This window comes from Sprattus sprattus (assembly GCF_963457725.1).
Source record: "Sprattus sprattus genome assembly, chromosome: 7".
Lineage (NCBI taxonomy): Eukaryota > Metazoa > Chordata > Actinopteri > Clupeiformes > Clupeidae > Sprattus > Sprattus sprattus.
The window spans coordinates 6,783,354-6,811,119 of NC_137926.1; the positions used below are offsets into that span (position 1 = coordinate 6,783,354).

Below are 27,766 nucleotides of genomic sequence, written 5' to 3' on the forward strand. Positions count from 1 at the left end.
GTCCGCGCATTAAAGCAGTTCAGGCTATTTTACGGCCTGTGGAGGATGGATATCACACCTGCATCAGGTGGAGGTGTATCTGGTGCTGGTGGTGAGGGGGAGGTCAGTGAGGGGCAGGCCAGGGCGCTGGGAGGGGTAGCATGATGTGTTCTTCCAGAGTCCCCGATGTCCTGGTGACATAACAAGACGTAGTGTTCAGTGAATATAGGAGTATCCAATATGGCATCCAGTCGCAGAGACCTTGCTCACTCTTAGCAACTCCTAGGAGTTCATTAGGAGCATTAGGAGCAACTCTTAGGAGCTCATTGGCTGAGCCTGTGAGCATGAATGGATCTGCTTACAAGCCTTTGTGCCAGTACAGGGCTAGTAAATATGGCACAGATACACATTGAACATTTGAAGTTCTACATGGCACCCTTTCTCTATGGACTGTATGTTATAAATATTCTGTTAATCACAGTCCGAGCCAAGGGTTGTTCAATATTTATTTCACCACAAAACTGAAAGCACAATGTCTTCAACATTAGTTTTTACAAACAACCGCCTGTAAAACTGACACTTCTTTACTGCAACAAGCAAATTAATTTCATAGACAGCACTATTATTATCATTAATAATAACAACGATAATAATATTATTCCAGAAGTCACATTGCCTACCTCTGTCTCAGAGTCACTGGGGTCGGGCTGAGCAGGAATCGCTCCATGCAGGAACGGGAGCATGGGCTGGCCCATCTTAGCCATGCGGGAGATGAGTTTGGCCTTGGCGGAGTCGGAGTCGGAGCTCTGAGGGCCAACACAGGGTACAAGCGGAATGTTAACTTCCAGCTCTGGAGACTCTCAGAAGCTGCAACTGTGTATCTCTACAGCTCTGAAACTTTGCGTGGGAAGAATCCTATGGGACTGGTGGAATAATGGAGGACGGAAGGCAAAAAAAAATCACCAACCTTCAGTTTCTCATTTGGAGAATTGGATTTAGTTGGCTGTCCCCTGAGATGAGAGAGAGAGAGAGAGAGAGAGAGAACATTTTGAGAGTTCATGTTTACATCAAACATCTGCAAGCCTCTCTACTGGAGGTCTTACAAAACACGTTTCCTGTTTTTTTTAGAGTTGTACCTGTGTTCAGGTTGAGCTGCTTCAGGACTTTCCACTGACACAGAGGGTGAAGAATCTGGAGATTCTTGACTAAGACAATCCAATGCCCCATCCATAGAAAAACAAACCTGGAAACCATGGAACATATGGCAAATTGGTTGTAGTTGGAGTTGAGGGATTTAGCAGATGCTTTTGTCCAAAGCAACTTCCAAAATATAAAATAATTTAAAAAAACAACAGAGTTAAAACATCATTGAAAAGCATAATTAAAACTAAAAAACTATTCAGAAAACTATTTTAGGTTTCACATTACAGTAAAACCATCAATGTTTACCATAATAATAATAGTAATACTAATAATGTTAATGATAATAAGAATACAAGTGATTACTTTACATCCTAAATATTATGAAAAATTATTCCAAACTATTCTCTACTAGCTTTGGAAATATTTATCTCACCTGTCGAATTTCTACATCCAGAACCAGGGAAATGGATGGAGGCGCGTTGTTCAGGATGCCCTTGGGGTCAACCGTCTTACTAGGGGGGATGATCAGGAGTCGCCGACCACCTCTCTGCATCCCCAACAAGCCCCTTTCCCAACCCTACAGATCCCACAAGAGAAACTCACATGGCAGAGGGCAAGAACAACTCTGTACACACAAGACCTGCACCTAACCTGGAGATCCTACTCACTGTGGGTTCTTTGCCTGGGCCCAGTTTCACTCGATGCAGCCCGTCTTGACTCGTACTGGAGCTGGGGTTGAATGTCTCCAGGAGAGACACAGATACAGTTATGTGGACAGTCAGCATGAGATCGACCCTTTGAAACTGGGAAAACTAATGGAACTCATACTTGGGCCAAAAGGCCAATAATTTGGAACAGCAAGGAACGTATTAACTCTGCATGACCCAAAGGATGCAGGGACTTTCAGGGATCTATTTTCAAATTGTGACCATATCTAATACATGAAATATGAGCAACAATCAAACAAAAAAAATTGCATTTAATAGAGTTAAGAATATAACAACTGCGTGACACAAAGGCTGGGTGTTGGCGCCATCTTGGATAGTGAGTATATGTGTTCAGCGGTGCAGATGGGATTTTAGAACAGGGGCGGATGCTAACCCCGCCTAATCAGCTGTGCAGAGTTATTAACTGATGATTGTCGGCTTTCGTAGAGAGAGTGGTGGGGACGGAGGGGTCACTATTTATCTGGGGGGGGGACATGTCCCCCCCGTCCCCAGTGCTATCTGCGCCCCTGTATGTGTTACCTCTCCTGTGGTGTGGTTCTGCAGAAGCCATCCTGTGAGGACCATATCCAGGGCGTCTCCACTATCCACTGCCTGCCCCTCTCCTAAGACCAGGTCCTGGGCCACCAGCATGTCCTGAGAGGGGTCACTGTTCCACTTCGCCAAACATATCTGAGGATGGAGTTATCAGACAAAAAACATCCAATGAAAGTTGTGTGATTTCAAAATATGTTCAAAAAGGACCTATTATGCTTATTTTCAACGTTCATGATTTTATTTTTGGGGTCACCTAGAATAGATACACAGGCTTCAATACTGCAGAAACACATTATTTTACTCATTCTGGACATCTTTACCTCTGTCTGTAACACTCTGTTAGAGTGTAGAGATGTCAACAGTATGACAGAAAGTTCATTGAAACTGCTTAGCCATGGCGACATAAAGGGACATTGACTTCCTGGATATCTGGATATGAGTCCATTGCACATCAGGGACACAAGCATTTCAAGAGCCATAAATCACCTCTTTGCAGAAGTCGGAGCTGATTTTCACAGAGTCAAACATCAACGACCAATTCTGTCTCTGGTCATCGTAAAAAGTGGCATAATTCCCAGGCTGAACCTACATGAGAGAAAGAATTCAAAGCTGTAACACGACACTCTGCAACACATCACCCTCAGAGTAGAGAGCATATGGAGATGTTCTTTCATGCATGGACGTCATACCATAGAGTTCACATGACATGCATGCTCTACCTTACAGAAGCTCTTGAAGACCCAACTCTTCAGAGAGCACCACCCTTCCCACTTCTAGTAGTACTAAACTTGCACTTACAGCAGTTACATCCCTGCACTTTGTTTCTATTTCTAATGTAAAATAGTATTTTATTGTTACACTAGGTCTCTATTGCTCATAGCTTGACTGTTCTCTCACTTATATGTCGCTTTGCACAAAAGCGTCTGCTAAATGACTAAATGTAAATGTTGTACTCACAGTAAGGACAAACCCTGGGTGGATTCTGGCAGTCGTTAGCTGTTTCTGCTGGCTTCCATAGATCAGGATCTTATACTGCAAAATGTACAATGATTGACCATGAACTTGAAGTAAACACACACACACACACAGGCACACACACACACATACGCGCAAACCTACATGCACACGCACCCGCACACGCGCACACACACATACACACGCAGACGCACACGCAGACACACACGCACACTCACACGCACATGTCCAAACATAACTTGACACCTCCAGTGCAGCTCGTTTCATCAGAGCTAGTTAAAATCACCCCCCACTGATCAGGTTTGAGCCTTCCAAATGTTTGATCATGACAGACATGTCTACCTGATGGTATTAGAAGAAAAGGGATACAGAAAAGCCCCACTCACCTCTTTGTTTCCATGGTTTCCCAGAACCGCAGCACCAACTTTACCCTGTTTTACATATTGGCCATTCACACTGTTCACACAACCACAGACAACATCACACAACCACATATACAAAACCACAGAGAAAATCACACAACCACAGACAACATCACACAAACACAGATATACAACCACAGACACACAACCACAGACAACATCACACAACCAGAGACAACATCACACAACCACAGATACACAAACACAAGATCACCTTCATGCAGTCATGAAATACACTGTTCACACAACCACAGATAAGATCACACAACCTCAGGCGAGATCACTGTCGTGCAGTCATTAATCCCACGTTTGTTTGCCAAAGGTTCATTCTAACACAAGGCATGTAGAGATTTCTAGATACTAGATTCTCGATAATCCAATGTATAATTTGGCACAATTTCAAAATAAAAGTGTAGTTTCAGGTGTTGCATAGCAACCCATTACTTGCTGACTTCAAATTACCATGAGTCTGTTACGTTAAAATTACCGGACTTCTTGCAGAATGGTCAGCGGTCTGTTAGCAGGAATTAATGTATGGAAGAACGTCGGGATGGCCCATTCAAATCAACGGTACTTTTTGGAACATTCTGAAGAGCCGTATAATAAGGTTGCATATTTCCAGGGTTCATCACTCACAAGCGGAACGCGTGGACAGCTGTGGCTATCAGAACCGCTGGGGCAGACGGAGGAGGAGGTGTTGGCTTCTGCTGAGGAGGAGGACCTTCAAGTGTGTAAACAAATCATTAATCAACAACAACTGAAAGCTGAATGTCTCTCACTCAGTAGGACATGGTTCGGTAATGTCAAGGGACACTGGCTAGGCCCTCCCCACAGATGTATGCTGGTACCCACCCGGAGTGGCAGTGGACGTGTTCTTCTTAGGCTGCTTAGGGGCAGTGTACTTGAAGGACTCGTCACCCTGACTCTCAGCCTGATCCAGGCTAAAGAGAGAGGCCAGCTTCGCCCTAATGTAAACATACGACACACACATACACATAATATATGCACACACAGAGACACAGACACACACAAACAGACACACACATGAACTCTGATGGTAACACTGTCATGTCTTTATCTTATCAACCTGGCATCTTAGATCTTTCTAGGAATCTTCATCTGATGTGATATATAGTATATCTAAAATAGTCTGGATCATCGTGGTACTGAACTGCATTAAAGTACATGATTAGATATTAGATTAAAAAGTTAAGACATTGAGGAAAACCCCAGAGGAAAATCCCAAAACTGTTTAAGGAAGCAAAACCATTGTGTGACCTTTACTTTAATCAGTCACTTACCTCTAAGAGACTGATATTTAACTTCTACTCACACACAGATGGTAAGACAATCATGTTCTGTAGAATTTAAAATTTGGCAGAAAAGCTCTTCACACAACCAGGTTCACTAGTATTACACAAGACTGAGCAGTAGCCATCAGAGGCATTCATATAACGTTCAATAGAGATAAGCCTCAAGAAGAACACACTTCAGCAGAACAACCACAAACCCCTATGACCTGCCTGCAATCAATGCTTTTTTGGTCTGTAGTGTGCATGATGCCTGATCAATGCGCCAATCAATTGTTGTCAATCAGTTATTGTCAATCAATTGACATACCTCCAATAAACAGGTGCCCTAATACTGACCCTTGAGCCTCTCTCCAGAGATAGTCAGTGTCCCACACGGCTGACATGGCAGCCAGCTTTCAGATGCCGCAAGTCCAGTTAAAGCCAAGCCAGAGGCTGGTGCCCTCTCGACTGCTTTAGTGTCCTGTGTGACTGTTTACGTGTCTGTCAGCCCTCACGCTGGTGAGCCTCTGAGTAGTCTTGGCAGCACACACTGCTGCTGTGGGAGACTTCCCTATCTAGGGCTAACGGCTAACATGTGAAAGTCATTACAGTGGGTGGGTTTGGTCTCTGTCTGTGACTCCTTGAAAGCCGTCCTTGTGTTAAGCCCGTCATCTCTTATCTCCCTGCTTCGATGCCTTTTGTAACTTATCGTTTTTGGTTTTGGATTGGATTATCAAGAAACGCATCAAAAAGACCTTACAAGTGGCTTTGGTGATTTAATCCATATTTTGGTGCGACAGTTGGTTTCAGTATGCAATATCAGCTCTGTTTTTTAATCTACAAGTGCCTTACATGGTAAAAATGACATGATAGTAATTTTAACCCATGCTGTCCTCATGTAGAGATAAAGAGTAAATTGGGAGACCTCATCTGCTGGCAAACCAGCATACATAACATATTATGGTATAAACTATTAGCAAAACATCTGACCAACTGCATATTGATTAAGAACATACTGTATTTAAGAAATATTTCAATAATAAAACTTGATGCTTGATGCTTTCAACATTGGTGGCACCTAGACTTGATTAATGTGGATAAATGTTATTCAGGAAAGGTTAAGAAGCATTTAAAACCCCATCCTGAACTGTTGGTATACTGAGTTTACAGTGATAAATGTACACAATAAACAATTCTATTTTCATGACTTTTATCACAAAAGGCATTGAATATTCAGTAGAATACAAAGATACAAACTGTATATTGCTTGCTAGACAATCAGGTAGTTCTCTCTTCAATCATGCTCAAACACTTCAACAACAAGTGATGGGACACCCTTCACTAAATGTGATGAGGAGGGGCACCCTTCACTAAATGTGATGAGGAGGGACACCCTTCACTAAATGTGATGAGGAGGGACACCCTTCACTAAATGTGATGAGGAGGGACACCCTTACCCTTTTCACTAAATGTGATGAGGAGGGACACCCTTGCCCTTTTCACTAAATGTGGCTTGCTGTGATTTATTTCTACAGAGGAGTGAAATTGGCAGATATGTTTGCATACTAGTTTTGCTTCAACAAGGGCCGGTTTTAAATCACTTCAGGACAGGGATAGAGCCATGCAAAGAAAACATCTAAAGCAACTATATGAAAGCTCTACCGTGTCTACTTAGGGAAATATTAATATTAGGTAGGCTATAAAATGCACTAATTCTTGACATGTAAATTAGAGTGTCTGAATGTAATTTCGGGTGAACTATTGACCTTATCATCTGCAACAATTTTCTGTTTAGACACACATACATATATATTGTTAATTATTATTTTTACCAATACATTAAATTCAGCGAGCATTCTAATTTGTGAGATTTCAATTGCCTGATCATGTCAAATAATGCTGCCTTTGACCGGGCTTCTTTCACAGCGACTGTAAATTAAAAGGTGGCTATCCAGTTCAGGCCCATCTTACAGTCAAAACTAAAACATGCAGTGGAGACGAAATATGACCTAAAGCACACAGTAGGAGTTTATCCGTGTTCACGTGCTTATTTCCAATGGACAATTAAAGCAGTGTCCTACAAAACAAAATATTTTCTGACGCTCTACTAAAATGTCAACATAAAGTACCATTGATGGAGGGATATCAACAACAAGTCCAGTCCGTTGAGAAAAGAAGGAATGTAACTTTTTAAGTCCTCACTCACCCGCTGTTCCGTGACAGAAAATCCGCTCGGTAGTATGCAAACATGTCTAACTTGTGCTTTCATGCTCGCGGACAAAGACGCTCCAGTGATCTTTTAAAAGGTATCACACCTCTGGCTTGCCTCTGAGTGATATCACAACGCGTCACATTTCCGGAAACAAACACAGCTTTTGTATGTTTCTCACTGATACCCGAGACAGACTTGCTCGCGCTATATTGACATTTTTGGACCCCACTGTGTAGTGAATGCTGACATCGCCTATAATTCACTCAATGCTATGGCGTCTGACATGTGTGGAAAGCAAAATAACGGTAGGCCTATTGCTCCATTACAGGCTAGATTCAGGATCAGATTCACATGAAAGACAGGGGACTATATCTGCACTTTCCACAGTTTATTTTTTATTTTGGATTAGTTTGGTGGTGCTCAAAGGCTACGCCAAAATTATAGGCTAGACATAGGCTAGTCTATTATTTTGAGTCATTAGAGTTAATATTTATTTACGACAGCAAGAACTATCACAAACAAAACACCTTTACTTGTACCGCTGGCAGTAGCCCAGTAAATAGTTAAGAGTTTATTTAGGCCCTACGTTAATATATTTTTTCCTCGCCATGTTATGCATGGTTTTGCTCTAACCACAGGAATCGCGCAGGTCCCACCACTGTGCGCATTTGCATTGATCGGAAGATGTAACACCGCGCAACCCCGAAGCAGAGACGGACTTTGAACGAATTTTGACTGCAGCCAAAGAAACGTGCAGTATAGAGAACTGTCGTAAATTACTTTTTAAGCCAACCAAAATAGAGGAAATCGAGCCGTAAAGTGTGACACAACAACACATTGCCGGGTCTCTGGTAGTACGCCTTTTGCTGTCTATGGCCAGACGATGTAATTGAGAGATGATTGAACTTCGACACTGCTCGTAAGAGAAGCGTCAGTGTTGTCTTAGCCCGTCTGAGACTCCTACATAAAATCAGGTGCGTTTAATTTCTATGACGTGTCTTTTTGCGGACCACAAGAAAGCTGCGTCTCTGTCGAAAGGTCGTTGCCCACAATCATCTCAGCTAGCCAGCTATTGCTAGTCTTGATGATTAAAGTAATGTATCTCTTTCACTGACAGTCAGCGTTTTCTGTACAACTTATAGATTGTCAATTTTGTCAGCTGGCAAAATGGATCGTGCCCTCCTGGTTTTATATGGCAGCCAGACTGGGACAGCCCAGGACACGGCCGAGCGTATAGGACGGCAAGCCCAGAGGAGGCGGATGAAAGTTCGTGTTGAGGCCTTTGACAGTTACAACGTGGTGAGTGGATCTGCACAAAGCCAATAAAGATGAGTAATGATGAGTACTAAAGATGTACAATGGAAATTGGAGGGGGTGAAATGCCGGGGGTTTGACCTTGTAGCATGAAGTTACAAACAAGGGCTGTCATATCTGTTGTTGATGCTTGTCATGTATATTTACAGGCTGGCTTGATCGCTGAATCTTTGGTGGTATTTGTGTGTTCTACCACTGGTCAAGGTGACCCTCCAGACAACATGAAGGTATTTTCTTTTCAGTGTCACTCTGGACTTACTCACATACTCAACCGTAGTGATGGCAATACGCCACAGTGTTGTACGTACAGGACTTCACAGCAAAATGTGCAAATGTAATAAGACATGTCAGTGGCTTGACTACACGCTTCACATCTTTGTAATTTCTCCTGAATGCCTTATGAGTCTTTAAACCTTTTGTTTGCTCAACAGAACTTTTGGCGGTTTCTCTTCAGGAAGTCCTTGCCTGCTGGTTCTCTGTGCCGCCTAGACTGTGTGGTGTTGGGTCTCGGGGACTCCTCTTATCCCAAGTGAGCATGAAATCTAGATTTGTAACTCTCAGTCTTACTACCACAATCTTTTGTTATTATTTTGGCTGTTGTGCCGTGGCAGTGACCATTTTATTTAGGGAGTTATCAATGGTGTTCCTTTGATCAAGTTTAACTTCAGTGAAGACTTCAACGTCTTTTCTTGAGTGTCTTTTCCAAATCAGTGTGCGATTGAATGAAAACTTCATAAAAATCTTATTTCTATCCTTTGCCAGGTTCAACTTTGTTGCCAAGAAACTCTCAAAGCGCCTTTTGCAGCTTGGTGCCAATGCTCTGCTGCCGGTCGGACTAGCAGATGACCAGCATGACCTAGGGTGAGTCAGAGTCAGGGGAGATGGGTGTCAATATAAAATATTTGTAAGGATAGACGCGCTGTACTTCCAAAATTAAAGCGATTTTGGGTGCAAAAGACTGTTAACTTGTGTTTTTTTTTCTACTTTATGTCAATATAAAATAGCCATCTGAGAGTCCCATTTATTGGTCAGAAGATCTCTTAATAAATAATATTAATTCAAAGGAAATATTTGGTTGACTGTATTTACTTTGGATTTCACAGCAACTTTGAAATATCGTGTGGTTGACTGGCATCTTTTTAAAAGTTTTAACTTAAATTGTTCAATCGTTTCTGTTTTGTAGCCCAGATGCGGTGACTGACCCTTTGCTCAAAGCATTCTGGGAAAAAGCACTGGCTCTGTATCCCCTCCCAGCTGGACAGAGCCTCATGAGAGAGGAGGAGCCGTAAGTGTCACTCTCTTTTCATTAGAGGAAGAAAGCGTCAGTCATTTACATTTAGTCATTTAGCAGACGCCTTTATCCAAAGCGACTTACAAGGTATGCACATTTACATTGAGCACTGATGGCACACTGCACATCAGGAGCAATTAGGGGTTCAGTGTCTTGCTCAAGGACACTTCGACAGTGAATTAAACTAGCAACCTTTTGATTACTATACAACTTCTCTACCTCCTGTACCACTGTCTACCAGTCCAACATGGCGTCTGGGTTTTCTTTTCTCATCTCTGTAGACTTCCTCCCCGGTATGTGTTCCATTTCCTGGACGACATCATGGAGGAGTCGAGCAGTCGTTCCCGCATACAGGAGCACTCTGGGCCACCTTCCTCCGCTCACCCCTTCTTGGCCAGGGTGGTCTTCAATCACAGAGTTACAAGCCCCTCCCATTTCCAGGAAGTGCGTCACATGGAATTTGACATTAGCGGCTCCAATATTGAGTGAGTTCATTTTGTAGATATATATGTTATTTTTGACTACAGCCGTTAATGTTCTTTCTGGTTTTTTATGATGCTAACGGTTGCATGCTTATGTGAGCGTCTGCTAGGTTTACTGCGGGGGACGTGGTTATGATGCTCATGGTTGCATGCTTCTGTGAGCGTCTGCTAGGTTTGCTGCGGGGGACGTTGTTATGATGCTAACGGTTGCATGCTTCTGTGAGTGTCTGCTAGGTTTACTGCGGGGGACGTGGTTATGATGCGTCCCTGTAATGCGCCGGAGGATGTGGACCAGTTCTGCCAGCTGCTGCGGCTGGACCCCCAGAGCCAGTTCACCCTGAAGCCCACCGACAGCAGCACAGGTGAGGTCATAATTAGAGACAGCAGCACAGGTGAGGTCATAATAAGAGACAGCAGCACAGGTGAGGTCATAATAAGAGACAGCAGCACAGGTGAGGTCATAATAAGAGACAGCAGCACACGTGAGGTCATAATAAGAGACCGCATCACACTCAGATCATAATAAGAGACAGGTGAGGTCATAATAAGAGACAGTAGCTCAGGTGAGGTCATAATAAGAGACAGCAGCTCAGGTGAGGTCATAATAAGAGACAGCAGCACAGGTGAGGTCATAATAAGAGACAGCAGCACAGGTGAGGTCATAATAAGAGACAGCAGCACACGTGAGGTCATTATAAGAGACTGCATCACACGTGAGATCATAATAAGAGACAGGTGAGGTCATAATAAGAGACAGTAGCTCAGGTGAGGTCATAATAAGAGACAGCAGCTCAGGTGAGGTCATAATAAGAGACAGCAGCACAGGTGAGGTCATAATAAGAGACAGCAGCACAGGTGAGGTCATAATAAGAGACAGCAGCACACGTGAGGTCATTATAAGAGACTGCATCACACGTGAGATCATAATAAGAGACAGGTGAGGTCATAATAAGAGACAAAAGCACAGGTGAGGCCATAATAAGAGACAGCAGCACAGGTGAGGTCATAATAAGAGACAGCAGCACAGGTGAGGTCATAATAAGAGACAGCAGCACACGTGAGGTCATAATAAGAGACCGCATCACACTTGAGATCAGAATAAGAGGCAGGTGAGGTCATAATAAGAGTCAGCAGCTCAGGTGAGGTCATAATAAAAGACAGCAGCACAGGTGAGGTCATAATAAGAGACAAGTGAGGTCATAATAAGAAACAGCAGCTCAGGTGAGGTCATAATAAGAGACAGCAGCACAGGTGAGGTCATAATAAGAGACAGGTGAGGTCATAATAAGAGACAGCAGCTCAGTGAGGTCATAATAAGGTCATAAGAGACAGCAGCACAGGTGAGGTCATAATAAGAGACAGCAGCACAGGTGAGGTCATAATAAGAGACAGCGGCACAGGTGAGGTGGGACTGAGTCCAAATCAGGGATGAACCAGTTATCCTTTAAAAGTGATTTCCATACAGATAATGAAATATGTAGATATAAGTTGTCATGGCAGCTAATTGATAAATGTGAAGAGTGCAGTGTGGAATTGTTGGGCAGAAGTTTTGTGACTTAATATTGCCGAGGTATGATGGATAAGCCACCCCTGGCCTGGGTGACGTTCTGGGCTTCATTTAATCAGATACCCCCCTTGTCCCTGTTGCCATAGCAGCGGTGCCCGGCCGGCTCCCTCAGCCCTGCTCCGTGAGGCACCTGGTGGAGTCCTTCCTGGACGTCTCCGCCGTGCCCCGCCGCTCCTTCTTCGAGCTGCTCGCCACCTTCGCCACCAACGAGCTGGAGAGGGAGAAGCTGTCCGAGTTCAGCTCGGCTCAGGGCCAGGATGAGCTGTACGCCTACTGCAACAGGCCTCGCCGCACAGCGCTAGAGGTCAGGGAGAGGTCAAAGTGGTGACACATACAGGAAGTGGTGGTGGTGGTGTGTGAACCCCTACTGATGAGCAGTGGTGTAGTCCAGGGGTATACGCAGGTATACAGAGTATACCCACTTAGTTTTCAGTCAGCATTGAGTATACCCACTTCTCAAAACAGGGCGTTTATCCTGTACTGTATGGGCTGCTATATACCCACTTCTCCAGGGACCACTACACCCCTACTGATGAGGCATTTGGTGTTTCCACAGGTGCTGGCTGACTTCCCCCACACCACAGCTGAGCTGAAGGCGGACTACCTGCTCGACCTGTTCCCTGAGATCCAGCCACGCTCCTTCTCCATAGCCTCATCACTACTGGTAAACAATCAGCCATTTTGTTTACCTCCCAGTCACTCAGTTTGTTTACCACTTCTGCAAGTGATAGACCCGTCTCTGAAGAGATGACAACTGTCTGTGTGGATGTGAATCTGACTTAAGTAGTTGCTCTCTCCAGGTACATCCCAATAGAATCCAGATCCTGCTAGCAGTGGTGCAGTATAGAACCATCATGCAGAGACCACGCAGGGGGATGTGCTCTTCCTGGCTGGCCTCTCTAGACCCATCACAAGGTAGATCAGCAGTAGCCGCTACCTTCAAGCTCATCGTCTGTTAGGGCAACATGCTTTTCAAAATGATGTCAAAACAAAACGATTTAGAAAATTAAGCTTTATGTGTTATGCAAAGTAAGTTGTCCTTCTGTTCCATGTCTGTAACACATTGTAGGTGACGTGTATGTACCCTTGTGGGTTAAGAAGGGAAGCCTGAAGTTTCCCCGGGATCCTGACACCCCTGTGATCATGGTGGGCCCTGGCACTGGCGTGGCACCTTTCAGATCAGCGCTTCAGGAGAGAATCAGCCAGGGAAGGACAGGTAGGATGATGATGATGATGATGATGATGATGATGATGATGATGGTAATGATGATGATGATGATGAAGAGGGACTACGTTTTATCCTGTCTGTTGCATTTAGAACATCAGACCTAAAATACGCTCAGGTTGACCAGAACTAAAGGCCTCAGGGAGATCAGTTGGCATGGTGACAAATGACCAGTCAGATAGCGGAAGGGGATATTTTACACACCTCATTGTTTCCAACACTTTGGGTAAGATGCACGAAGCTGACTTTCATGAGAGGGAGGAGAGATATGCAGTGAGTGCTCAGCCCTTAGGAGTACCAGGGAATACTGGACTCCGCAGTTGACTGTTTGCCTTAATGACTCAGCATTTCACTCTGCATGTGGTCTTGCTTGTCTCCTCTCTCTCAGCCAATGTGCTGTTCTTTGGCTGTCGCTCCGAGTCGAAGGACTTCTACTGCCGCTCTGAATGGGAGGCGATGGTGAAGGCTGGACAGCTTATCCTCTCCACAGCATTCTCCAGGGACCAGGTAGGCCGTCTGTCTGAATGAATGCAGTGGATGTGGAGATTTTTTTTATAATGTCCATTATGTCTCAACAACAAAAACAACAACTTTGTTGTCCTCAGTCTTTGTAAAAACAAACATGGGTGCCTGACATTTGTGGTTTGTTGTGATGTTGTGTTGTAGGAAGATAAGATCTACGTACAGCAGCGTGTGAGGGAGCAGGCCAAGCTTCTGTGGGACCTCATCGCTAACAAAAATGCCGTTTTCTACATAGCAGGGTAGGTCCACTACTTTCCCTGACGTGATGTAGACCCAGGACCCAGTACAGGAGACTGAAGAGGGCATTAGTTAAAACGCTTTCCTCTCTTTTCCCAGCAATGCCAAACAGATGCCAACAGGGGTGTGTGATGCTCTGAAGGAGGTGTTTCAGACGGAGGGGGGCATGTCGGCCTCTCAGGCACAGGAAATGCTGGACGCCATGGAGAAGTCGGGGCGCTTCCAGAGTGAAACATGGTCCTAAAGGGATCCTCCAACTCCTTCAGTACTTGGTTCAAGTCCTTACTCCACGTGGACAATGGTTCTTTTTTGGGAACTTCACTCATTATCAGTCACACCGTAGCCTCTTACCAAAGCAGCGATTATGCTGATACACTCTGCTAAAAAGATACACTCTGCTAAAAACACAAAGGGCCTTTTTTTTTCTCTTTTAATAACAGGACTCTTACGTTTGCTACCTGTTGCTATGGTGATTGTTTATATTTGCTGTTTAATTGCATCCAATTCATTAAATTCTGTATATACTGAGAAATGATCATGCCCTTGACCAATGACATTCTATATATACTGAGAAATGATCATGCCCTTGACCAATGACATTCTATATATACTGAGAAATGATCATGCCCTTGACCAATGACATTCTATATATACTGAGAAATGATCATGCCCTTGACCAATGACATTTGATTAAGGCCCTCTACAAATTGTATAATCCACTTCTGAAAATAAAACAATTTCAATCTTAATAAATTAATTGCTCTGAAAATCCCAGCAAAGCAAGCTTCCAGTATAGTATGAAATGGGGCATGCAACGCACTTGAACCAAACTCACAAACAAATGGGTGCAAGGGAACTGTGGCGCAAGCAGCAGCCCCAAACCATGAACGGCCTTGAACGCCGACTGGGACCCGGGTTCGGATCCGATCCCGATCCCGATCCCACTCTCCAGCTTATTTCCTGTCTAGATTCACCGTCCTGTCTTTTTAAAGGCAAAAAGCCCCCCAAAAATAAATAATATTGGGTGCAATGCTTTTAGGTCATTTGAAAGTCAATAACCAGTATATTCAGGGCACGTGCCAAAGAAAATGCCATGACAATGGTTTCTGTACTTGTTTAAAGATGTATATTTTGCACATTCACACACCTTATGAGGACACACAAACAAATCACATCACAAAATATAAATATGTTACAGTATTTCATGTCACCTCTAGCCAAGTCCCGCACACAGACAAAAGCGAGATGACAACAAATTTGACTGAATCCTCTTTCTCTCTGAATAGCAAAATAATGATTGGAAGAGCAACTCTCCTGTAGTATGATTAGATTATCTGTCTTTCTGAATAAAAATAGCATTTAAAAACGTGCATTTTGAGGAGGCTTTTGTGATAAAAAGCAGCAGCATGCGTGTCATATCTCTGCTGGTCGTATGAGTCCACTACAGGGTGGAAGTCCAACACCTGGCTTCCCATGTCAGAATCACCTATGCAACATATTTTTTATTTTCATAGACCCAATACCTGAGTTCGATGTACCCCAAACAGTACATTCATTGTGAAATATATCAGCAATTCATCATAATCTTTATAATGGTAGCAATATTTTGTGTTTAACCTTAATAGAGCTTGTTAAAAGTTTAGTGCATACATTCTTGACAAATAGACACTGGAGGAACATACAAAAAAAAATAATCTTCTAAAAAACCACACGTAGAAACAACCATCACCTGACACATGCAGGCATGCACAGCACATTATCAGTTCCTATCGACGTCGTTGTTGTTGTTGTTGTCGTTGTTGTCGTTGTTATTGTCGTCATTGTCATTCTGTGTCGTCCAGCTGGTTGGCCCTATCTGTACGCGAGCGTCCACACCTGGTAGATCTCCTCGGGGAAGTCGAGCTGCTGCTCCTCACAGACGAGGCCCAGGCCGGCCTTCTGCGCCAGCGTGCGAACTAAGGGCAGGTCGCGGCACACGCTGCTGTCCACCTCGTCGGGCACCACGCCGTCGTACGCCACGTTGTCCTTGATGATGATCAGCCCGCCGGGCTTCAGGCCGCCCTGGCAGCGCCGCAGGAACTCCACCAGGTGCTCGTCCGTCAGGTGACCTGGCCAGGGAGGCAGAGAGCTTGGGTCAAGGGTCAAGGTTCGCAGGGAAGGGAGATGCACTATACATGTATATTTACTAGTTCAGGTGTCACCCATAACCAACAGGTGCATAAAATCGAGCACATAGCCAAACAAGTATCAGCCTAATGCTTAATACACAACTTGTATTAAAAGGCATGAATGCAATATGTACTCTACTGCTTTTGTCATGTCCTTTCATGTCAATGTACCTTAAATCCATGTCCATCCATGGATAGTTTTGACTAATACTGAATATTCATAAATAGATCTCTGTAAAACCAACAAACTGAACCCCCGGTAGTTGTGAAACTCCCCCAGGATATAATCGTGGATGCTCACCTATGACCCACTGGATCCAGATGACGTCGTAGCGGCTGGGCTGAGGTTGGAAGTCCTGCAGGCCGCAGCAGAAGTAGTTCTCCACCCTCTTGCCATCCTCTCCCAGGTAGGACTTTGCCTGGTCTAGAAACTCCTGTGTGACATCAACCAGGTCCACAGTGCGGAAGAGCGGCAGCAGGAGGCGTTTGGTGATGCGCCCAATACCAGCGCCACAGTCCAGGGCAAACCCATTGCCAGTCTTCCCCTGTCCCTCCTGCAAGAATATGAGGAATGAGTGCGGAGGCAGTTTTATAAAAACTGCACCAATGTCACAATGATGCTAGATGTTGTACTTCAAAAGAATCAGAGCGCCATGCGATATATATTTTACTATATACAAACATTTTCACTGTGCCTGAGCAGTAAATATAACAAAATCCACAAAATGTCAAAGCCCACTGATCTAAGTCCCGATATTATAATCACTTCTATCACTCTCACTTCAATCGGAAGTAATTGCAACCGTACTGACTACACATTCATTTCAAGAACATGACGGAGCAAGATTAGCGCCGACCATTTAAAATGCTGTTAAACAGGCCTATTTCTTTACCTACCCCAAGGAATTTCTGCATAAACTTCTTCGAGCCGTTTATGTCTACGTTTGAGATGCTGCCATAGCCCCCTAGCATACCATCCACTGTGGGGGCAACTTGCTTCCAGTAGTCCTCGGCCTTGGAGTAAAAGGCACTATCCTCCCCGAACACTTCATCCATCCTGTCTGAGAACAGTTACAGTTGTTGAGGTAACATTTTATTGCACGCACACACACACACACACACACACACACACACACACACACACATATATTAACCTTTACTTGTGAACGTGTTTGTCTTACATGTAGTAACAGACTCAGGCTATTCAGGTATGAGGTCATATTTATACCAAGTAATTTATACCAACAGAAGCACTGGCTGGGAGAGGCTGAATGGTTTGAATGGTTCATACCTACACCATGCCCGTTCTTAGAAACTATGAGTTGGCATGTAACGTAAACCCATTCAAAAACGATGACGACACTGCTAATATATTTATGTCCATGTTGACACGCAGGGGCTGCATTGCCAGTCCAAATGAGGCCATGTCTATCGTGAGCTCAGCTGTCAACGCTGATCTTATGACTGCAGGTCAACGGGGGGTAACGGACTAGAAGAGTCCTACAATCTTACTAGCTAATTACCTTGGCGGTTGATATTGACTGTCTTCATAACGGACATGAGAGTGGTAAAATGAACGACAGATGGGATGGCTTGTTAGCCTCACACAAGCAGTCACGTTAAATGTAGCACTTCTCGAGACGACGTGACAGCCGGTTTAGACATTTCAGAAGGAAAAAAAGACCCTAGTCCGATCATTGCAGTTAACTTACAATCGATATAATAATGACTACCGTTCGTCGGTTAACGTTATGCTAATAGCTAGTTATATACTGCAGATCATTTATTGTCCTCCAAGCATAGTAACCGGTTCTCTACAGAGGTTATCTAAGGCGTAACAACTTTGTAAATAGGTAATATTCGATGGCAAGCCAAATAGCTTTTGAGAAGACAGTGTCACGATAACATAGTGGCTATGAGTGGGCCATTTGTTTACTTCACAATGACAAAGTATTGCATTATGGAAGCTAACTAACGTTAGCTAGCACCAAACGTGACAATAAATGACCTGAAGTCGGATATCCTAATCTAGAACTAAAATAAGAGCGCAATGCATATCATTAATGTGGAAATGTGAGTAATGCACTCCAAACCCAGAACAATACCTGGAGTGCATGTTACATTAAGCCATCATACGTTTCTGACTAACAGTTCGATACATTAAAAACAGCAGGGCCTTGATGAAAAGTTACACGTGTTGATGAACAACGTTGACACTGGCAGCTGCTAAAATCGATGCACGGCCGCTATTGGACGACATTCTCTAGTTTGTTTTCACTCACTGAGCTTTTGACGTGCATGTGATGGTTGAGAGCATCTTACCATTCACCAGGTACGTCTCCGCATAACTAGTACAAATGATTCTTCAAAACTCGGACATATCAGAACTCCTCTGTGAGGAACACTGCCGACGCTTTTTTCACGTCATTTCCTTATTTGGCGTATGCATTTTTCTTATTGGTCACTGCCGAGCATGTCGTTACAGATTTTTCGGGGAAATGTCGCCATCCTGTGGTAGGAATACATTGCTGCAATTTGGAAACATGAAATAGCTCAAACGGATGCAACCCTAGGTGCCAGTGTGTTGCTGATTAACCTACATTTCATTTGTATTTGTAAAATATCATGAAATATAAAGACCTGAAAAATTAGCTGAATGTTGAAATACTGCAGACCTGGAACATGCCCAAATGGATCCATGTAAAAAAACAGAACATCTTGTTCTTGTCTTTTTCTTGTCCATCTCAGCTCCATTTGGTTTTTATTTAATCAGAATCAGAATCAGAATTGGGATTATTGCCAAGATAGTTTACACCTACCTGGAATTTGTTCTGGTAAGTAGGAGCAAAAAAAAAAAAAAAGACATTTACCCTTTTTTATTCCTCATTAGCACATTTATTTTTCTGTATAAATGAACTGTTTTTCAGTCTGCAAGGTCCCTGTCTCTCGTATGTCCTTGTATATTCACTGCAATCTCAGCCCTTTTTGTCAAAATCATGCCCGAGCACACCCTCTCTGAAAACATGAACTCTCCTCCACCTTTCTCTGTTTACATCCCCCACTCTTCCCCATCTCTCCGTCTCTCCTCCTGGTTCTCTCCTCCTCACCAGGTTGCCAGAGCTCGGTGATGACACTGTCGGTCTGTGCCAGACAGCCTGAAGTCAGTCGATATCTAATCTGATCTACCCCACCACCCCCTCCCCACCATCCCCCATCCTCATCCCCTTCTCTCTCTTCTGTCTCCTTCCCTTTCTCTCTCACTCTCTCTCTCTCTGACACCTCCCTCACTCATTAGAATTACAAAACAGCTGGAGAAATGGAGTGGAAATCAACACTTTCTGAAAACCCCTTACTCAGCAACATCGGTCGGTCTCTCCACTCCCTGTCTGCTGTCGTCCTCTCTCGCTTGTTCTTTCTCTCTATATCTCACTCTTTCTTTCTCTCTCTATCCATCTATCTCACGATTTCTCTGTTTAGTTTAAGTTTGCATCTTTTTTACTCTTTTTACTCTGTTTGAGAAACACTACACCGTTGCCCCCCACAGACTGTCTTTGTTCTCCTCGTCTTCTGTCAAGTGGTCCCTGCTCCTACACTGCATGCAGGATATGTTAATGGTAATACGATCTGAGCTCTCACTAACTAATTTGATGCAGGCTGGTGATTATGACACAATAGATCTAGAGGCTATCCTGGAGTCTTGTGAAACAATCCACACGTAGAATGTCAGGGGCAATAACTGACTCTCTCCTGCATGGAATTATGTTTGTCCCATGATTATGACAAAATAGATCTAGAGGGTATCCTGGAGTCTTGTGAAACAATCCACACGTAGAATGTCAGGGGCAATAACTGACTCTCTCCTGCATGGAATTATGTTTGTCCCATGTTGATTGTGCAAGTGCCCACTATCTGGCAGAGTACATGAAACAGTTTTGTTTCAGAAGTAAATTGGTTTAATATCTATACAACGTTGACTTTCCCCAAATAATATTGTCTCTTATCTCAGGTCCCTCCAGTCCTGTTGTCTTCCTCCTGAAATCCTTTACAGCAGGATCTTCAGGAGCTACGCACTGACTGATGTGCTGTTTATACGAAGTCTAGTTTGTTTGCGTCCGATCTGTTCATAATACAGATAGCCCTATCATTAAGACGAACACTCTCTATCCGCACACGGTATCCGCAACGATCGAAGTCTGGTGTAGAAAGTGAGTAGATTTGAATCGGTACGGGGGCTGGTGTTCGTCTGCACAGTTTCACTGAGGGTTTCACTGAAGGTATAGTGGAGGAGACTCGCAGAAGAACACTTGGAGGTTGCAGCAGGAGGGGGAGGTCAGGGACAGCCACTCATCATCCTAATCACATCAGGACCTTCATCTGCCCTGGTACAAGCACAAGGTCAGCCTTCACTGGGGCAGTCTATCTACATAACGCTCCCCTCAAACAGACACACAGCAGGCAAACATCCACCTGCATACCTCACAAAGGGAGGACCTGTCAAAGGAACTCTCTCACACACCCAAAACATAACCTTGTCATACACATATCTGACTTACCAGAGTAATGAACCCACTGCAAATGCAAGTGATCGATGCTTATCCGAGTGGGCTTGGTGCATAGCACGTCTACGGGCAGATATAAAAATATTCAGATGTAGTCTTTCATGTTACTGTTTAGATGTACTGACTGTTCATATCTCACTGAATTACACAGTAAATGTGATGGCTGTTAATTATCTGTTTCATTCCAAATGGAATACTCTCAATACCAATTCAAGGTCATCAAGAAAGAAACCTGGAATTAACCTAGGAGTTAATCCATAGCAACCTACTGCTGCTCAGTCTATTCGATCAAAAGCACACACATCTCATTAACATACTTAACAACTCATAAACAAATGCTATCACTATCAACCTAATTTTGAGCTTTAGAGAAAGCGTGATAAAAGGAAGGTACATCGTAGACCATCTTTGCAGGCAAATGCTCCGAAGGCTTTTATTCCAAAAAGAGAAAGAAAAAACATGAAGGAATGTGCTGGGCCTAGTCTTGGTGGCCAGAGAGGATTCAACTCTACATAATATTTTAGCTTGGTGTGTCTGACCAGATGAGTATCACAAAACTTTTTTTATTTAATCTGGTAATCTACAGACACAGACGCAGACGCAGACGCAGACGCAGACGCAGACGCAGACGCAGACGCAGACACAGGCGCAGACGCAGACACAGACACAGACACAGACACAGACACAGACACAGACACAGACAAAGACACACAAACACACGCGCACGCGCACGCACACGCACACACACACACACACACACACACACACACACAGACACATTCTTTGCTGGTGTTTGTTTTGCAGGCACATGGCAGGCATTGCTCAGTCATTCTTATTGGCAGCTGGATAGGATACGATAGGTTGAGGGCTACTAATCCTCACGCCATGAGATAAAGTTGCCAATTCTGTGGGAGTGCATAAGGAAAGGTTTCACAGCCTGAAATCAAGCACTTGCAGAGCTAATGTGAGAAGATACATATACACACACACACACACATACCAGCATGCGTATACTCAATGCATATTTTTTCACAAGGTGGCCACAAGATGGCACTGTGGTGTTGCCATCAAATGATGCGGAAGGTTGTGTAACAACTGTTTGTGATTTGAAGTAACTTCAGATTTTTTTGTTACATATACTGTATTTTCTTAAATGAGTGTGTGTGTGTGTGTGTGTGTGTGTGTGTGTGTGTGTGTGTGTGTGTGTGTGTGTGTGTGTGTGTGTGTGTGTGTGTGTGTGTGTGTGTTTGCCTTGTGTTACGAACGAAAATCACTTGTGGGTCTGCCCTTTATAGAAGCACAGGAGCATTGGAGTGACTTTAGTAAGCTAGATATCTGTTTGAGCACTGGTCTAAACACATTACTCACTTTAATGAGAGGCCTATATTGTAAACTCTATAGTTACATCTAATTACAGTTAAATCTGTGTGCACATGTAATTAAGCATGGTCTCGGGGGCAGTCCTACAGTCCTACTGGGATGGCATTACCCCCGTGTTACTTTATGGACTTAGCAATCACCCTTGGAGCTGCAACAATCATAGTTTTTTTTAGGCGCTAGGAGTATAACAATGTTATAAGCAAAATAAGCACTTCGACAGCCAGGCCAGAAAAAGGCAGATGAACCTGTCAGGGAAATTTGTTTCCGTAGACATGGCTAGTTTTCTAGTTTAGAGGTCAGAAGAGAAACAGACTATGGACATGTCTTTCATTCACTGCAAATCTTTCGAGATGAAGCTGACGTTTAGCCAACACTCCTTGAGTCCTCTGCGCAGACACGCTGGGCTAATGTTCTATACATTCCTGCGTCAATCGGTTTTGCCCCAATATTTCTGAACTGCTACGTGCTGTTGCCTGAATGCATCTGACAGGAAAAGCGGTTCTCATTATATGCCGACATCAGGCCTGTATTCCCTTCAGGCACAGCTAGCCCTTCAGTTTTTATGATACCCAGAACATCTCAACAGCATCAGGCATTCAACGTGAGGTCCGTGATGCACATATGCCTTCGAAATAGACTATTCCAGTGTAATGTAAAGGTTGGATTTTATATATAACATATATATATATAGCATATCTGGTACATTTTTTTTAAATCTGACAATAGATGTACTTTACTGGGGTTAACCTTCAAAGGTATAACAACCTGGTTAACATTCCTTAACATCCATTTGTACCATGTGACAGTACAGTCCCTCATTCCAGAGGCTTTGTGTTGAATAGGTGGGTTATGTTATTGATTATTTCATATGTGTCATAACGTAATTATCATTAATAGATAGGTATATAAGTGATAATGCAGGTCTAATCATATACACGTATATACGAGTATATACTGTATGTGTGTGTGTGTGTGTATCCATCTATCTATATGATTGTGTTGTTGAAAGGAACATGGCATGGGAAGACCTTGATGAGCTCTGTCTTAGGTGAATGAACAAACACACATATAGACCCTTTTCCAAATCTCATATATGTTTCAGTACTCAGTCATCTTCCTTTAGCACATACCTTTTTCTGCTGTTTACCATCACGCGAAATTATGAATCGCATCATAAGATTAGCAACGGGGGAGAGACAAAAAAGCCAACCATTGAATTGTTGATTCTAGTATGTAAGTTAAGTATTTACAATACCCGAAAATCACGACTAAACGTTTGCAATCTCGACACTCACACTATATCAAACAGGTTTAATTACATTGATAATTTAAACCTGCCGCTGTTCTCAGAACAGTCTCTCACCTTGACCTTTCTCCTGTGAAGGTGAGCCACTACCCTTGCCCAGGACCAGAGCTTGAGGCCGTCTCAAACTACACAGCCTCCAGAAGTGGAACAGGAGAAAAAAATAAGACTTTGATGGGGGGTGGGTGGAGAGGCTTGGGGGGGGGGATGGATGAGGGGGGTCAGAATTTCTGACACGCATCCACAAGGAGAAAAGCTCCCTTTTGATGTTGAACATTACAATCATATTACATCATTGCGAGGCAGAGGGAAGCACCTGGCCCACACCCACTGGTAAAGTGAAAGCGCTGGATAAATATAGGGGCGGTTAGCTGAAGGGTGGATCTGGGTCAGCTATCCCCATGTAGGAGATGGGACTCTACGAGCAAAGCAGACCAGAGCAGAGCAGACACGGAGAAGGCTCGATGAAAGCCCATGCAGGAGATGGGTCTCTCAGTGTGTGTGTGTGTGTGTGTGTGTGTGTGTGTGTGTGTGTGTGTGTGTGTGTGTGTGTGTGTGTGTGTGTGTGTGTGTGTGTGTGTGTGTGTGTGTGTGTGTGTGTGGTGTGTGTGTGTGTGTGTGTGTGTGTGTCTCTGTGTGCGTCAGACCAGAGCAGAGCAGAATAGACACAAAGAAGACTCAGAGAGAGCCCATACTAGTCCTGCGAGGCGTTGTGTTCACCATGTCCATAACATTTGTCTCTGGCAGCTCAAAGTTTGCAGAGATGACGCTGCTCAAACCCTTGTTTCTGCCTTTGCGTATGTGTGTGTGTGTGTGTGTGTGTGTGTGTGTGTGTGTGTGTGTGTATGTGTTTGTGTGTGTGTGTGTATGTGTGTGTGTGTGTATGCGCATGCACGCCTTTCTTTGGGAGTGTCTCTGTGTATCTGTGTGTGTGTGTGTATGTGTTTGTGTGTGTGTGTGTGTGTGTGTGTGTGTGTGTGTGTGTGTGTGTGTGTGTGTGTGTGTATGTGCATGCACGCCTTTCTTTGGGAGTGTCTCTGTGTATCTGTGTGTGTGTGTATGTCTGTGTATGTGTGTGTGTGTGTGTGTGTGTGTGGGAGTGTCTGTGTGTGTGTTTTCATGTACATACATGAGTTATGCTACTCAGTACAGTGAACAGTTTGTGAATGTGTGTGGGAGTTATAATAGTATTTCTCCTACGATAGTATATGTGTCAGAGCTGTGACAATTGTTATTATAGGTTTTATGTGTGTGCATGTGTGTGTTTGTGTATGCCTATACATAGTATTTGCAAATGAGGGTTGTGAATCTTTCATGAAAAAGACGATCCAGTTCATATCTCAATACATGGGCACGATATGATACAAGAAAAGATGCATGTTGAAAAAAAACCATTCAGTACTATTCAGTGCGATGCGATTCAATGCGATTCGATGCAGTTCAATAATTGAACTGCGTTGTGAGGAAACAATGGACCTCATTCTCGAACATTTTCTTAATTGTCTTCTTAAATATCTTCTTCCCAACTTCGAAAGACCGACCTCGGAAAAGATCTGTGCCGGATTCATGAACGCCTGGAAATGTGTTCTTAAACAGCCAAAGTTTTCTTAGCTGTGCACTGATTGTTCAATTGGATGCGCTTTTTCATGCACCTGAAGTTGCATACAGAAACGCCACGCCAGCTCCTTATAAGGGCATGCTATTGCAATGTGTGCACATTCCACAGGCAACGCGAAAGCAACTTAGACTGATCAAAATCATGTCAAAGCGAGCACCGGTAAACCCAGACCTAATTTTACCGGTGCAGAGGTGGAAGTTCTGTTGCAGAATGTAGATGTGTCCATTCTATTCCACTATGGCTATATCCACAGGATTGAGTTAAGTGCTTATTTATTTATTCACTGCCATTTGCAGTGTTCGTATAGTGCTTTTATATTATTTTAGGACATCACAACGGCTCGGGCTCGGAATCATGACTATAAATGTTAAACATAATTGTTAATGATACAAATGTTCTCCTATTTATTAGTATTATAATTGTTTTAATCCGAGGATGTCTGTAGAATCACGCAATCAACAACGATTTATCTTCCTTGGCTGAAGTAGCTAGCATATAGCATTGACCATTGAAATGAATAGCGTAGCTAGCATAGCATTGGTCATTGAAATTAATAGCGTAGCTAGCATAGCATTGGCCATTGAAATGAATGGGAGTTGTAATCTGTCATTTTTTCCAGGTCTGTATAATACCTCTATGTACGTCGGGGCGTTATTTGGGAGAATACAGCATGATTGGCTGCTATTGGCTTTGGCCAATGACAGGCTCTCATTGTTCTGACTGAGATCAAATGCAACAGGTCAGTGAGTGAAAGTTTTGCGTGGAGAGACAAACGCTTGTGAACCGGTTCATGACTTTTAAATCGGGCAAAGACCGGTTCATGTCATTTTTATACTGATACCGGACTTCACGCATCAATGTAGTCGTATCTTACACGCTAAAAACAGACATCGATACGTATCGGTTATTTTTTACACCCCTAGTGCATATGTGTGTTTGTGTATGCCTATACATATGTGTGTTTGTGTATGCCTATACATATGTGTGTGTGTTAGTGTTTGAGTATGCCTATACATATGTGTGTGTGTTTGTGTTTGAGTTTGCCTATACATATTTGCACATGTGCGTTTGAGGGCAATATGTGGGGTTAAAAAATCATTGATGCCACACATCTGCGGGTGTGTGACTGTGTGTGTGTGTGTGTGTAATACTGTGTGAGATTGTTACTGTAGAGTTTGTGTATGGGGATGCCTGTACTTAGCATGGGTTATGAAATGATTTGTATTTCCGAGAAATGTGCGTGATTAGCAGAGTTGTGACGTTATTTGTGATATTGCACTGTGTGTAGGGAGGATTATGACATCAGCTGTCCTTTAGTGTTGTCTGTGTGTGCGCGCATAAGTGTGGGTCAGCTTTAGCTATGATGTTGTTGCAGATGTGTGGGTGTGTGTGTGTGTGTGAGTGTGCATGTGTGTGTATGGGTTAGTGTGTGCGTTATGACTTTGCTGTTTAGGTCCTGGTGTTGTCACCTGCTGCGAGGTCCTTCTCCACCCTCTGTTGTCCCCTTTGAACAGCACTGCGCTCCACTCCACTCCAGTCCAGGACACTCAATAAATCCCCTTATATAAATCAGCGCAGGAAACTGTGCCTCTGCGTTGAATTGGGCTGAATTAGAGTGCGGCCCAAATCCACCCCGAAGAGGTGAGAGTGAGACTGTCAACCGGGTTTGAGAGGCCGGGGTGTGACGTGGTTTTAGTTTTACAGCATGAGATGGAAGAGAGAAAGAGAGAGAGAAAGAGAGAGAGAAAGAGAGAGAGAAGTGTTTACAGAATGAAAGAGGACATAGTGTTACACAATACGCCCATCCCACCTCCCACCCCCCCCACTGCCCCATAGCATGTTTGCCTAACCTATTTCTCTGCCTCTTCTTTTCCCTCTCTCTCTCTTTCTCTCAGACATTTGTTTTCTATCTCTATCACTCTTTCGCTTCTCCTCCTTTCTGCCATGTCACTCTATGTTTTTTTTAAGCCTTTCTCTCACTCCCGCTCTCCCACACATTAAAATGCGTTCACACTCTTCCCTTTCTGTCTTTCTCTCCCGTTGTATCTCTCCCTCTCTTTCTCTGTGTGTTCCTTCTCTCCTCCCCCTACGCTATTTTCTCTTTCCCTCTCTCTCTCTCTCTCCCTCTCTCTCTCACCCCCCCGTCTCTCTCTCCCTCTCTCCCTCTCTCTCTCTCTCTCTCTCTCCCTCTCTCTCTCTTTCTCTCTCTCTCTCTTTCTCTCTCTCTCTCTCTCTCTCTCTCCCTCTCTCCCTCTCTCTCTCTCTCTCCCTCTCTCTCTCTCTCTCTCCCTTATTGTCTGGGCTGGGATCAGTGCTGGCGGGGCAGATTGGAGCAGACAGTGGAGAGGAGCGCGTGCTCGCTGCTGTCACACACACACACACACACACACACACACACACACACTGTGGAGGGATGTGTGTGTGTGTGAGTGTGTGTGTGTGTGTGCTCACTGCTGCCTCCATAGCTCAGCCCCTGACCTAGAAAAAGAGCAGCCTGCAGCCGGGTAACAGAAGAAAAACAGGGAAAGGAGAGAGGGAGAGACAGAGGGAAAGGAGAGAGAGAGAAAGATAGAGGGAAAGGAGAGAGTGAGAAAGATAGAGGGAAAGGAGAGAGTGAGAAAGACAGAGGGAAAGGAGAGAGTGAGAAAGAGAGGGAAAGGATAGAGTGAGAGAGAGAGGAAGGGAAAGGAGAGAGTGAGAAAGATAGAGGGAAAGGAGAGAGTGAGAGAGAGAGAAAGGGAAAGGAGAGAGTGAGAGAGAGAGAGAAAGGGAAAGGAGAGAGTGAGAGAGAGAGGGTAAGAAGAGAGTGAGAGAG

General features: G+C 43.9%; 2 protein-coding genes across 5 annotated transcripts; one reads left to right on the plus strand and one right to left on the minus strand.

Annotated features, from left to right (window-relative positions):
• The first annotated feature begins 8,118 nt into the window (after nucleotides 1-8,118).
• On the plus strand, nucleotides 8,119-14,635 carry ndor1 (NADPH dependent diflavin oxidoreductase 1). Of its 3 annotated transcripts, none has more exons than XM_080842164.1 (15): nucleotides 8,119-8,259; nucleotides 8,428-8,584; nucleotides 8,749-8,826; nucleotides 9,031-9,128; nucleotides 9,362-9,460; nucleotides 9,783-9,884; nucleotides 10,172-10,375; nucleotides 10,607-10,734; nucleotides 12,026-12,243; nucleotides 12,496-12,603; nucleotides 12,740-12,854; nucleotides 13,009-13,155; nucleotides 13,553-13,671; nucleotides 13,831-13,925; nucleotides 14,023-14,635. In XM_080842164.1, exons 2-15 carry the CDS (start codon nucleotides 8,453-8,455, stop codon nucleotides 14,165-14,167), a joined length of 1,788 nt encoding a protein of 595 aa, XP_080698290.1. In that variant the 5' UTR covers nucleotides 8,119-8,259; nucleotides 8,428-8,452; the 3' UTR covers nucleotides 14,168-14,635. The 3 variants fall into 3 exon arrangements, with proteins under 3 accessions (XP_080698290.1, XP_080698292.1, XP_080698291.1); XM_080842166.1 differs by having other exon boundaries at nucleotides 12,029-12,243; XM_080842165.1 differs by having other exon boundaries at nucleotides 8,445-8,584.
• A 284-nt stretch (nucleotides 14,636-14,919) lies between these two features.
• On the minus strand, nucleotides 14,920-18,512 carry ntmt1 (N-terminal Xaa-Pro-Lys N-methyltransferase 1). Of its 2 annotated transcripts, none has more exons than XM_080841926.1 (4): nucleotides 18,414-18,452; nucleotides 16,989-17,148; nucleotides 16,393-16,645; nucleotides 14,920-16,031 (listed from the first exon to the last, which is right to left on the minus strand). In XM_080841926.1, exons 2-4 carry the CDS (start codon nucleotides 17,145-17,147, stop codon nucleotides 15,775-15,777), a joined length of 669 nt encoding a protein of 222 aa, XP_080698052.1. In that variant the 5' UTR covers nucleotide 17,148; nucleotides 18,414-18,452; the 3' UTR covers nucleotides 14,920-15,774. The 2 variants fall into 2 exon arrangements, with proteins under 2 accessions (XP_080698052.1, XP_080698051.1); XM_080841925.1 differs by having other exon boundaries at nucleotides 14,921-16,031; nucleotides 16,989-17,152; nucleotides 18,414-18,512.
• Nucleotides 18,513-27,766: the final 9,254 nt, after the last annotated feature.